This window comes from Pagrus pagrus (assembly GCF_965226575.1).
Source record: "Pagrus pagrus genome assembly, chromosome: 5".
NCBI classification, from domain to species: Eukaryota; Metazoa; Chordata; class Actinopteri; order Spariformes; family Sparidae; genus Pagrus; species Pagrus pagrus.
In genome coordinates this window covers 25,168,293-25,182,617 of record NC_140189.1, presented here as the reverse complement: position 1 = coordinate 25,182,617, position 14,325 = coordinate 25,168,293, and the positions used below count along the sequence as shown (strand labels likewise).

Here is a 14,325-nt window from a genome sequence, read left to right as displayed (position 1 = left end):
CTCTCCACATACATCATTTCACACGTCGAAGCTCAAACATTCAACTGTAGGAACAAGAAGGGAAATATTTTTGACTGGAGGGGGACTTTAGAAACACACATCCTCCAGCCTCATTATCCCAACCACATATATTTATTATTCCTAATGAGGATCATCTGAATAAATAATATTATCTTCTTTTTATGTCTCACAGTGGCGCACACATCCAGTCTTGCTTTGCCTTCAAATGCTGTCTAGAAAACTTGGAAAAAAACTACAAAGTGACCAGCACGAGATAGAGTACTTTAGAGTCATTTCCCTTACATGCATTATATGGATTCGTGTGATTATATTAGTACATCATACTTGGCGGCTAACTGCTGTCAGTTCCTCTGTGGCCTCCCTTCGCAGCTATCTTCTCCCGTAAATCACTGTCAGACCCATTAAGAGGCTCTTTAGCTCATCTATTAGTGCCCAGGTCACAGTTTTGATGAGACGGAGGGGGGACGGAGAGAAAAAAACGTGAACTGTACAGTATCACGTTTCAAACAAATTTTCCCCACTCAGCGACACACCCGCTGAGAAACAAACTCTGGTTATTGGCAGCTCCATAGTACGAAACGTGAAGTTAGCGGCACCAGCGACCATAGTGAAATGCATCCCAGGGGCCAGAGCGGGCGACATCGAATCAAATTTGAAACTGCTGGCTAAAGCTAAACGTAAATATAGTAAGATCATAATACATGTCGGCGGTAATGACTGCCGGCGACGCCAGTCGGAAGTCACTAAGATTAATGTTGAGTCGGTGTGTAACTACGCCAAAACAATGTCGGACTCCGTAGTTTTCTCTGGGCCCCTGCCAAACCTAACCAGTGATGACATGTTCAGCCGCATGTCATCATTCAACCGCTGGCTGTCGAGGTGGTGTCCAGCAAACGATGTGGGCTTTGTTGATAATTGGCGGACTTTCTGGGGAAAACCTGGTCTCATTAGGAGAGACGGCATCCATCCCACTTTGGACGGAGCGGCTCTCATCTCTAGAAATTTAACCCATTTCATTAGCCAACAACCAGCCTGACAACCCAGAGTTGAGACCAGGAGGCAGAGCTGCAGTCTTACACGCTTCTCTGAGCTTCCATTAGATCAGTTGCACACCCAAAACTTCATTGAGACTGTGTCTGCCCCCCGACCACCTAAATTAATTAAATTAATCAAATCAAAAGTCCACAGAAGAGGAGTTGTGCATGAAAATCTAATAAAAATTAACAGCAACTCTGCAATCTCAAAACAAGACAAGAGAATTAAATGCGGACTCCTAAATATCAGATCCCTGTCATCGAAAGCTGTACTAGTAAATGACTTAATTTCAGATTGTAATATTGATTTATTCTGTCTTACTGAAACTTGGCTGCATCCTGAAGAATATGTCAGCCTGAATGAATCCACTCCACCCAGTCACATTAATACTCACATTCCTCGAGGCTCCGGCCGAGGAGGTGGTGTTGCAGCTATTTATGACTTAAGTCTGTCAATCATTCCTAAACCTAAATTAAATTATAACTCATTTGAAAGCCTTGTTCTGAGTCTTTCACATCCAACGTGGAAAACTTTACAGCCAGTTCTATTTGTTGTAGTGTATCGAGCACCTGGTCCTTACTCAGAATTTTTATCTGAATTCTCTGAGTTTTTATCAAGTCTAGTCCTCAAATCAGATAAAGTAATTATTGTAGGTGATTTTAATATTCATGTGGATGTCGTTAATGATAGCCTTAGTACTGCATTTATCTCATTATTAGAATCTATTGGCTTCTCTCAGTGTGTACATAAACCAACTCACTGTTTTGACCACACCCTTGACCTTGTTCTAGCTTATGGTATCGAGATTGAAAATCTAACAGTTTCTCCACAGAATCCTCTTTTATCAGACCATCACTTAATAACTTTTGAAGTTCTATTACTGGACTACACACCATTAGGCAAAAACTCCTTCACTAGATGTCTATCTGATAGTGCTGTAGCTAAATTTAAGGAAATTACACCGCTGGCACTAAACTCAATGCCATGTCTCAATATAATAGAGGACTCCTCCACTAACCTCAGTTCCTCACAAATCGATCATCTTGTTGATAGCACTGCAGGCTCATTGCGAACAACACTGGACTCTATTGCCCCCCTGAAAAGGAAACCTATAAAGCACAGGAGGTTAGCACCCTGGTATAACTCGGATACCCGCAAATTGAAGCAAACATCACGGAAATTTGAAAGGAAATGGCGTTCCACCAACTTGGAAGAATCCCGCTTAGCCTGGAAAGATAGCCTTAAAACATATAGGAAGGCCCTCCGCAATGCCAGAGCAAGCTATTACTCGTCATTAATAGAGGAAAACAAAAACAACACCAGGTTTCTTTTCAGCACTGTAGCCAGGCTGACAGAAAGTCACAGCTCTACTGAACCATGTATTCCTACAACGCTCAGTGGTAATGACTTCATGAGCTTCTTCAATGATAAAATTTTAACTATTAGAGACAAAATCCATCATCGCTTGCCCTCAACTGGCACTATTGTATCTTTAAACACAGGAACCTCAGAAACAGTTCTAAATTCTGACTTATATTTAGACTGCTTCTCTCCCATTGACCTCCACCAACTAACTTCGATGGTTTCTTCATCTAGACCAACAACTTGTCTCCTAGACCCCATCCCAACTAGGCTGCTGAAAGAAACTTTACCTTTAATTAGCACATCTTTACTAGAAATGATCAACCTGTCTCTATTAACAGGATACGTACCACAATCCTTTAAACTAGCTGTAATTAGACCGCTCCTTAAAAAGCCTAATCTTGATCCAGAAACTTTAGCCAACTATAGACCTATATCCAACCTCCCTTTCCTCTCCAAGATCCTTGAGAAAGCAGTCGCCAACCAGCTATGTGACTTTCTTCATAAAAATAGTTTATATGAGGATTTTCAATCAGGTTTTAGAGCACATCATAGCACAGAGACGGCGCTGGTGAAAGTTACAAATGACCTCCTAATCGCTTCTGACAAAGGACTTGTCTCTGTCCTGGTCTTACTAGATCTTAGTGCTGCATTTGATACCATTGATCATCACATTCTACTACAGAGACTGGAACACTTAATTGGCATTAAAGGACCCGCATTAAACTGGTTTAAGTCCTATTTATCGGATCGATTTCAGTTTGTACATGTTAATGATGAGTCATCCCTGTATACCAAGGTTAGTCATGGTGTTCCTCAAGGCTCCGTGCTTGGACCCATACTATTCACCTTATATATGCTCCCTCTAGGAAATATAATTCGGAAACACTCCATAAACTTTCATTGTTATGCAGATGATACACAGTTATACCTATCAATAAAGCCAAATGAAACTAATCAGCTTACTAAACTCCATGCATGTCTCAAGGACATCAAGACCTGGATGACCTGCAATTTTCTGCTGTTAAACTCAGATAAAACCGAAGTTATAGTACTTGGTCCTAAACACCTTAGAGATGCATTATCTAATGATATAGCGAGTTTGGATGGCACTAACTTGGCCTCCAGCACCACCGTCAGGAATCTGGGAGTTATCTTTGATCAAGATATGTCCTTCAACTCCCACATAAAACAAATTTCAAGGTCTGCATTTTTTCATCTACGTAACATTGCAAAAATCAGGCCCATCCTGTCTCAAAAAGACGCAGAAAAGCTAGTCCATGCATTTGTTACTTCCAGACTGGACTATTGTAATTCTCTATTATCAGGCTGCCCTAACAAGTCTCTAAAGAGTCTCCAGCTGGTCCAGAATGCTGCAGCACGTGTACTGACAGGAACTAAGAAAAGAGATCATATTACTCCTGTACTGGCCTCTCTGCACTGGCTCCCTGTAAAATCAAGAATAGAGTTTAAAATCCTTCTCCTCACTTACAAAGCTGTTAATGGTCAGGCACCATCATATCTCCAGGAGCTCATATTACCCTATCACCCAACTAGAGCATTACGCTCCCAGAACGCAGGATTACTTGTAGTTCCTAAAGTCTCCAAAAGTAGAATGGGAGCCAGAGCCTTCAGTTATCAAGCTCCTCTTCTGTGGAACCATCTTCCTGTTTTGGTCCGGGAGGCGGACACCCTCTCTACCTTTAAGAGTAGACTTAAGACCTTCCTCTTCGATAGAGCTTATAGTTAGGGCTGGTCCAGGACAGGCCCAGGCCTGTCCTGGACCAGCTCTTAGTTATGCTGCTATAGGCCTAGTCCGGGGGACAATGACACACTGAGCTTCTCTCTCCTCCCCTCTCCTCTCCTCTCCATCTGTATACATTATGCCTGTATATATGCCCCATCTCTGCATGTCACTGACTTGCTTCTTCCCCGGAGTCCTTGTGCTTTCTAGTCCTACAGGCTCCCTTGGATCCTGGCCGCGCCCGGGTCGTGGATCGTGGATGCGCCCACTGCTATGGCCCTGCCTGATCGTGGATGCGCCCACTGCTATGGCCCTGCCTGATCGTGGATGCGCCTACTGCTATGGCCCTGCCTGATCGTGGATGCACCTACTGCCATGACCCTGCCTGACACCCACCACTACTGTCGCTAATATTAGTCACATCTCTGTTACATACGTTCCACTACTATTATCGTACTGCATTGCTACATACCATCCTTGCCATTGATCATTACTACTGTTATCACTAGTAATCACATTTCCATGTGCATTTCATCATTATTGCTGTAATACATCTTTGTGTACTTTCACTCCTGTCAACCATCGCTTATAATTGAATACATTGTGATCTCGTTGATCTGCTCTGTACATGCGACATCTATTGCACGTCTGTCCGTCCTGGGAGAGGGATCCCTCCTCTGTGGCTCTCCCTGAGGTTTCTTCCACATTTTTTCCCTGTTAAAAGGGCCTTTTTTGGGGCAAGTTTTTCCTCACTCGAATCGAGGGTCGAAGGACAGAGGGTGTCGTCTCTGTACAGATTGTAAAGCCCTCTGAGGCAAACTGTGATTTGTGAATTTGGGCTATACAAATAAAATTTGATTTGATTTGATTTGATTATGTGTGTGACAGAGAGAATTACATAAATGTCTGACATGAACATGTGGGAGGAAACCTGAGAAAAAAGCTGATCATTTTGGATTCAGTTTGGACTGACGAGAATAAAGGAGAGGACCCACATTAGTCCATTAGTCTGCACTGTGCGCCATTACCCAGAAGTAGACTAATAATGGCCCATTTGTAAACCTCAAACCACACACACATTTCCCCCACACTGCTGCCCCCCTCTCATAACACACACACACACACGTCAGTATTAACCCTGTCTTTACACAGTTCGATGACTCTTCTGTGCTTTTATTTGTGAAGGACAAGAAAGAGAAATACTCCAAAATTTATTACGCAAACAACTTTATTTTTTCGTACTGAACATGTTTTTCAAATTCTGGTTTGGTTGAAGCGAAGCTAACTGGAAACGAGAGGGGGTTTTTGTTCAGCTTTAATATTTTGGCTGACAAACAGGAGGTTGCATTTTTATTGGCGTCAAGACGACGTGAAATGTCTCGTAAAGTGAAACTGCTGACAATAAAATAACAGTTTCACTGCTTGACGTTTCCCTCTGATTTTAATGAGTGTAGCTTTAATTAAGCTTCATCTAAATGGTGACGATTTAAATCTTTTTTCTAGGGGGAGTATGCAGGAGGCTCCAGTGTGCCAGTTGTTGTTATTTCCTTTCCTCCGACACCCACTTCTAGTTGCAAAATCGTTGTCCTCCTTCTCCCTAATTTCATAGGCTTGTCAAACTAAAACTGACAGCAGGATCTTGAGAAGCTGAAGAGGAATAATCAATATCTTGCAGGGCAATAAAGGAAAGAGAGAGACAGAGACAGAGGGATGTCCACTTCTTCAGATGGTGTCCAGTCACATAGTTTGGTCGGTGGTGTCGAGGGACAGGGCTCCGGAGTCGTACGAGCTCTTGATACCTGGTTTCAGTGAAAGCTGGCTGCCTGGGCTCTGAGCAATAGATGCTTCTATCTGAGCCTCTGACACCTGGATGGACAAAACAATGAAAATATGTTCATTTAGACTCAATTTCTTGGTCAAAGTCAGGCTGATGTTAGTGTCTATAAAATGCATGCAACTGTATTATGTAAAAAAACAAAACTCATCACCTCCTCAAACTTCTTGGCTTTGTACTGGTCTGCCCCTTTCAAGAAGTTCAGTAAGATAATGTCGCAGAGAACCGCACCCTGCCGACACAGACAGAAGAAGTGTGATGAAAGCTGACAGCGAGAAGAAAAAAAAACCAACACATTTCTTAATCATCTTCAGCCAGAGCAGAACTTCCTACCAGTCCGACGGAGGTGAAGGCAGCCACCAAGTTGATCAGTGTTGGGATTGTGTCAAACTTTCCTGCCTGGAAGAGCGAGACAGGCAGAGATGTAGAGAAATATACATTTTTATTGGGGAGGTCTGTTGTATAAGCCCGATGGCTTTTTGACCTCTCCTGACACCTATCTTATCTTTTAAATATCCGATTTTATTTAATCTGTGTGTGCAAATAAAATGAAATAAACATTTAAATTAAATTAAATAACACTGTACATTTGTGGCAATCCCCTAAGTTGCTGCTGGAAACAACTTGTATGATACTAAAACTTTTAAAGACACATTTAGACACATGTTCGGTGAACAGTGTTGCAATAAATGTCAAGTAAGACGTCTAAAAATGTGTTTTAAATGTACACAAACAGACACATGCAGGCGCACTCACATTTCCAGTGACCATAACATCGAAGCGGATTGCGTATGCTTTGTGAAGTGTCCGAAATTCAGTCCCATTCTCTGTCTTGAAATATTTGGCAAATCTGCATTCAAAGACAGATGAAAAAAAAAAAAAAAGGTTTGAGAAGCAACACAAAGGATGAGGACACATCGAGAGGAGGAATCAGACTCACTACCTGAAGTTGTAGCCTTTGGAGACGGCGTTCTTTTCAAACGGTTTGTCGAGTCGTGTGAAAGAGTAGCGAGGTACGCAGTCTTCAACGTTCCAGTCCAGGTTACACTTCCACTGGATGTTTATTCCTATTTCTCCGCCCTGAAAGAGAGGGATGAAGACAGACCCTTGTCATTTTGTGCACTATTGTACGCCATTTTGTTCGAATAAAAAAGTTATTGAAGTAAGGAAATAAACAACTCGAAGCTAACAAGCCCTGTATGTTTTGTTCTGTCTCTTACGGGACAACAGGTTCACATGGGAAAACATTTCTTTTAACAAGACGTATTGGCGCAATTAAAGGTGCGATATGTAAGAATTGGCCACCTCTCAAATTCGTACTACTCAAACAAATAGAGGAACCGCTCACTGTTGCTCACTGTAGCTGTAGTTACAGTATAACAGTAAGCCGTGCAGCTAGTGGTCCACACTGGGAGCTCTGAGTGGTATTATGAAAAGGGCTAGCTGGTTAGCATGCAGAGGAGGATAAATACACATTATTGGTTCAAACTAGCTAATAAGCTACCGTAGCTTCCTATAATTTAGACCCTTCAGCTCTCTGTCCCCTAAAAGATCAGCACTGTCAAGGCAGCGTGCACAAATTTGCCAAGTCGAACTGAATTTTTCTTTTTTATAGTCCAATATTCTCTTATTGCCATCGAGCTTATCTTTCATGACAGAGCAACCCTCCTCCTTTCCCCCTGCATGTCAACAAAACTGTCGCGTTGTGTGTAGTTTCTTGTGCAGCTACAACTTTTAAACCTTGAGCATGAAGGGTGCAGGGGATTTTAAGAAGAAAGAAGAAGAAGGAGGAGACAGAGGACAGATCACCTTGACCGCCAGGTCCTGCACGTTCAGCCCGGTGTAGTTCAGCACGTCCCCCACACGAAAGATGGGGCAGAAGGGGTTGTTCTTCGGGTGGTAGGTGCATCTCTTGATCTCTGACGAAGTCATTGAACTGGGAAAGTTCCCTCTGAGAGAGAGTGACAAAAAAAAAAAATGTATGAAGGTTACGTTTTCAACTCCTTAAATTAGAGAATGCGTGTGTGTGTGTGTGTGTGTGTGTGTGTGTGTGTGTGTGTGTGTGTGTGTGTGTGCCTGTGTGTGACCTACCTGGTGACACTGAAGAGCGGAAAACGAATACTGTTTTTGATGAAGATGGTGAAGTTGTTCACATCCAGCATCGGTTCGCTAGGGAGGATGTTGACAGGGAAGAAGGGGTGAGGATGACAATTGAGGCTTCCAGTGTTTGATTATTTGATCTGGTGCACAGGCATGCCTATGTGTGTGTGTGTGTGTGTGTGTGTAAATCTTACATCGTTACAGAATCGTTCTCAGCCGGACACCATCCTGCAATCTCACACTGACCCTTGGTGTCATTCGAGGCGTCGAGGCAAACACCTGTTATTACGCCTGGTGTGTGAGACAAAAGGTGAGGAGAGTGAGCGGCCTGTGTGTTCATCTCTGAAATGCTCCAACAGTCAAAAGTAACTTTGTGTGTTTACCCAGCGGGTCTTGTATCTGACTTTAAAGATAAAACAACCGATACACACTGAAGCACTGAAGTTGGTTGTGCCTGAGCTGTTCCTGCTTTTCGGATTAGGCCCTGTCCACACGTACACTGATCTGCTGGCTGTTGACAACTCTAGTGTATGCCCAGTGTACGGGAATGGCCATCTGGACGGACACCGTTTTTGCTTGAGATATACCAGTGTACATGTGGACTAGACTCTGGTGAAACTTCCACCAGGGATGACAGAGACTTTTTTGGCGACTGGTGCATCACCTGATACTGGATATTCAAGAGCTGGATTTACTGAATGTTAAACGGATTGAGTGCTCAGCCTCTGCAGTCTTTTTGAGTTTGGAGGAGATTAATAACTCGCGCGCTTGAAAATAGTTTGCTAAGTAAGTTACAGTAGACTCACCGTTGGCAAGGATGGTGCCATAATGCTTGTGGCAGTCTTTATCTGTGAAACAACTGAACCTCCCACCAGTCTGAAACACACACACACATAAACTCAAATGTGAGAGTGTACAGGAACTTGAAGAAGCATTTTACAGCTGGAACGATGGTTCTTGCATTAGACTGGGCTGTAGTGAGACAAAGCTGGTCAACACACTGGACAGACACCGGTCCTGTTCAGCATAAATGTTCACCATCTTTCCTCACCTGCCTTGAATAGGTGTGTGCTTTCCTTCAGTTTTTTCCCCATAAGTAATATCAGGCACACAAATGAAATACAATACAATAAATATAGTTATTTACATTAATGACATTTTTTCAAAGCAGCTTTTTAAAGATGGTCCTGAGTCTAAAGGATGGATCGAAGGGCTTGCAGGTGGCTCTGACTGCAAAATCCCAGTTACACTTGGCCATGAACGCAGAAACAATCAGGAGAACGCTGCCTGAGAAATGTGAGAGTGGACCAAAAACTCAGTACTACAGCTCAGAGCAAGCCCATGAAATATAATTGGTGTGACAGTAAGATCCAGTGAAGCTGATGTTAACCGGTGATGTCGGTGTGTCTCCTCACCTCTGCACATCTGCCTTGGAACTGATTTTCGGTGATGATGAGTTTGGTCATGATGCAGAACACGCCGGCACCCTGAAGCACAGCAGAGAGTAATGTATGTTGATGTGATGCTACATGATGTTCAAAATGTGCATTTCACAATGAAAGACGATAGTAATCTGAAAAGCAGTGGTTGCACCAAAGGTCAAAGGTCACACTTATTAACCGTGTGTTAACAGGGTCACACACCTGCTGGGGGAAGACGTAGTCGGCCACATCCATCACGCTGTTGTGATGGTAACCGAAGCCTTTTACTTTGGTCATCACCGAGGACTCGATGCCGGTGTCGATCGTCTGATAAGCTTTCTCGTGGATGAAGACCCACCTGCAGGAGGAAAGGACACAACAGAAAAGATCTGACAGAAGTTCAAGAGTTGAAGTGGAGGAGACTCCACTATGTATTTTTTCTAAATTTGGGGGTGTACTGTACCTTTAAAATATACTTTCATATAAAAATAATTAAAAAATAATAATTTCAGTTTCACCGTTGTTCAACAACACTTTCTGCTGTCCTTAACGCATTTCCAGATCCCGGAAAGACTTTTTTTAACCATCTGGATGAGAAAATATTCAGTTTGTTGTGCCCAAAACAAAAAAGAAGTGTTTTAGCCAGTTTCCCAAGTTGAAACTGTATTTCAGATCCAGGAGGCTGGAAGTTACATGTCCTTGTTCGTTCGGTACAGACCATTCAGTAAAATCTTAAAGCATCATTTTGTTTGGAAATATAAAATAATGGAAAGTCAAAAATGTTTGGTTTACGTTATTATTTCAGACTATCATCTTTGTTTGGATTAGAAAACAGAAAAAAGTTGTTACATCCAGACGGTTGAGAAAATATTTAAGTATATTGGAAATGCTTTTGGATCTGCAGTAAGTGTTAGTAATAGTAAACAACCATCTGGATTTTTCAAGGATGTCAGTTTCTTGTTTTTTAAATTGGACCGGTTTTAAATTGGATGCTGGACAGGAGAGTCACCACAGTGCCTAAAGACAAAGACAGAAAACTATCAATTGAAAATGTAGTTGCATTGTAAACAAGTCCAAACTAAATCTGACTCTACCTGCAGATTTTCTCCACTTAAAAAAAAATCCCAATTGGATTGTGACTGGACACCTTTGTCACATTTTACCCCTTTGCTCTAGATTTTTATGCAAGGATCTATTTTTGGACAGTTTAATAAAGGTGACGTTGAGTGTGTGAGGTGCAGTGTTTGGTTTCACTTCACTTTTCTTTTGTCTAAAAATTAAAGAGATACATAGAAACACATTCTAACAATAACTGTCTGGCCATTTGGAAATTGAAGACAGTTTCACAAAACAGCGTCATCTGAAAGTCGTCCCAGGGGAAACGCTTCTGAAAATGCACGCTGCTGTTGAGTTTTGATGATGATATTTCAAAGCGTTTAGCCCCATAAATTAAATCCAACCACTTCCGTTGTGTTTGTGTGGCTGCAGAAATCTCAGTAGAGGATGTCATTAGAGGTGAATGAAAACATTTGGGGAAAATCAATGGTTTCACAAGAGAAGAAGACAGATAATCAGAAATCACAATCACCCACAGAAACATGCAAACATGAGCCACTGACCCGACAAAATATGTGATGATGAGCAGCTGTACGATCCGGTTGATGATGCCCACTGACCAGCTCTTGACCACCACAGACTTGGTCGTCTCGTAGGTGAAGAAGTCGGTGACGCAGCCCAGCGCCCAGGAGCCCATGGCTGCTCGTCAGTGCAAGTCAGAGAGTGAGAGAGTCCAGCCTCAACAGGTGCAGCGTCTGAGTGTGAAGACTCACTCGTGACTCTAATGACAGTAAATGTGGTCTTAATCTTCACACTGGTCTTCGCTCCTTGGAATGACCTGCGTTCACCCTCTTCATTAGATGTGTGATGGTGAAACCTCACTGTCTCTCTCCTCCAGCTCACTGTCTTTGTTTCATTGGTTTATAACACAAACTGGACCTCCCCTTACTTTACTCTAATGAGCGAGAGGAGGATGTGAAGTGTCCCTCTGTCCCTCCCTCTTTCTCCCGCCTTCTTAACCACAAATCCCCACCTCCCATGCCTCTTTTCTCTCACCATCTCTGGCTAATTCCAGCTGTGTACCTTTGAAAACATGCAGTTATTCAGGAACACTAATCAATATGACATGAATCCGTTTTGATTTGCTCCAGATACTGTTTTTGACATCCTTTCAGTGGGTTTTTAACACTTCCTGGATGCTTAGTTTAGGTTACGGTTTGTCTTTTTTGGTTCATTTCACAGCGAGGCTCTTCACAGCACACAGCACACACTTCCTAAAGATTGTTACTTGAATAAGATACAAGTACATTACTGCTGCATCAGCTGGTACTTTGTGAGGTTTTCATCAAAGATTCACTCATCAGTTATGAACATTTCTAAGAACCTGCTTAGCTTTTAACATATTCTTTCATTAAGTGAAATTATTATTGGTTTCGGTGCGAGTGGCAGAGTTTTGGAGATATTGGCCGCAGAGATGTCAGCCCTCTCTTGATTAAAATGGAAGTAGTTGCCACTCAGCTTGTGAGGCTCAAAGCACCAAAAAAACACATTTGTAAAACTCTACAGTAACGTCTCTTTTCAGAAATCATGAACCAGTGACTCTGGATAACCCACAGACCTTGTTGTGAGCAGTACAACGTAGGAACTGATCGTGACGGGATCTTCACAGAGGACCCAGCTGATGCAGCTTCAGGGGATTCTTGTCAAAAATGTTTGCGTGTGTTTTGCATTTATGTAAAAATGTCAATATGTAGAAAACATTCTATATATTTTGGACCAGGACCCACTTTTTTTTTATTGCATATTAATGTGTTTTTGTTTATGATCCAGAATGTGCCACATTTTATACATACACATACATGTGAATAAAGGTCTTGTTAAAAGAGTATTCACTAAATGTATCAGTTCACTTTGCGACAGATCTCTTTCAGCACGATAGCATCACAACTGATACAGTCAAAAACTATTGGCCCCCCACTTTTACAGCTCTGGCCCACATCTATTTTGAGTTGCAGACGACTGTAACAAGTTCAAATCATTCCCGTCCACTCTGACGCAGCTGGTATTGTTTTCACTTTGTTGGTCTGTCTGAGGTCAATTTTGTCAGCACGATAGCATCACAACTGTGCAAGATACAGTCACAAAACTTGACAGGTGTGTAGCTGAGATTAAAATGAAGGCCGAGTTCAAAGACAAGCCCGGTCCTTCCAATGACTACTGAGTACTCATGTAGTACTCGTTGGTTTAAACGTTCAGACACTGATGTCACGGCTGGTATGATCCCAATCTAGTTATTATTATGATTATTATTACACTAACATCCAGGAACATTTTACGTTAAAACTGACAGGACAGACTCGAGGTCAGCCAGGATAAAGTTCATCTGAGGTCCCTTTAAGGTTTCTTGGAAGAAGCTGTCATGACTTTAATTATGGTGCAAATCCAAGCATTATAAATGTCTCCATTAAACAACATTATGTTCACTTCTGTACATTAACAGTATAGAGAAAATACATCTAATTCAAGCCCCTATAAGAGGCTCGAGTATGAATGCACTGTAATAGATTACAAACTGTGGCGTTATTGACAACTGCAATAACTGTGACATATGATACGACCACTTCTCAATACACTCACAAGCACCGACAGCATTACGGTCTCTCACATCAGGGAGATAATGTAATGAAGCAATGACAGTGTGCGTGCGTGAGTGCGTGTGTGTAGATGTATGTGCCTGGAGACTATGTCATTTCTTAAGTGGGTCCATTATGTTCGTGGTCAATTAATGGTAACCTAAGACAAGACAAGAAACACATAAACACACATGCACGTTTTGGACGTACAAACAAGCTCTCAGGCTGCATGTGACTGTAACGGTTATCACAGCATTTCTGTAATGGACAATGATACTGTGAAACCTATACACGAACAATACAAGAGGGAGTGGAAGATCGTCGCATGGATTTTCTTTGTGAAAGGTGAAACCAGCGTGAAAGTGATCATCATACAACCGGAAGGGTTCGATGTAAACACATCCACACTCAATACGTCTTTAACCGCAACATTAAGGACATGACGGCATGCAACCGCATACATGCGCACACCACATGAAGCACCTACGCAGCCTCCCTCTGTCAGTTCTGCTACAGCTACATTTGTATTTACTAAACATTGACTGGACTTTGGCGCTAGGGATGAGAACGATGGTCGCTCAGCCACTTTGGTCTCAGGTAGGGTTGTTTCAATAATGATACCGGTATCAGAAAGGCCTCCGATGCTGCCTACAATGCTAGTGGCATCGGTGAGTACACGAGTCTAAGCACCAACCAAACACCACCTAATTTAATCAAAATTCAATGTAATTAGAAACTGGCCCTTCTCAGAGGCGTCCTTTACACATTTACGCAACTTAACAGATTTGTTTTTACAGTACAAGCAACCAAGCTGTGAAGCTTCAAGCACATCCACAACATGGAGGCCCGCTGATAATACAACTAAAGTGCATGTTTTGTAACACACTGGTGTCGGATTGGTACTAAGTATTGGCCAATACAAAAAGTTCAGGTATCAGAATTGAGATTTACTGCATTATTGTGATTTAACAGTGCAAATGGAGAGATTCAGAAACATGGCTTTGGTCTACATCGGATTTTAGGCTACGGATAGTGGTCGCAATTGAATAGATCGATAAAGGACACGGCCTATGTTACCCACAATGCAACTTGGCCACTGAGTCAGCTCACTTGATGCAA

At 42.3% G+C, this 14,325-nt stretch overlaps 1 protein-coding gene across 1 annotated transcript; it reads right to left on the bottom strand.

Moving 5' to 3' along the window:
* Positions 1-5,859: 5,859 nt before the first annotated feature.
* Positions 5,860-11,454, bottom strand: p2rx3a (purinergic receptor P2X, ligand-gated ion channel, 3a). The gene is made up of 12 exons (XM_084353008.1): positions 11,137-11,454; positions 9,740-9,875; positions 9,512-9,583; positions 8,903-8,972; positions 8,291-8,387; positions 8,088-8,165; positions 7,806-7,947; positions 6,940-7,076; positions 6,753-6,846; positions 6,330-6,395; positions 6,151-6,228; positions 5,860-6,028 (listed from the first exon to the last, which is right to left on the bottom strand). The coding sequence occupies exons 1-12, from the start codon at positions 11,268-11,270 to the stop codon at positions 5,900-5,902; spliced, it is 1,233 nt and encodes a 410-aa protein (XP_084209134.1). The 5' UTR covers positions 11,271-11,454; the 3' UTR covers positions 5,860-5,899.
* Positions 11,455-14,325: the final 2,871 nt, after the last annotated feature.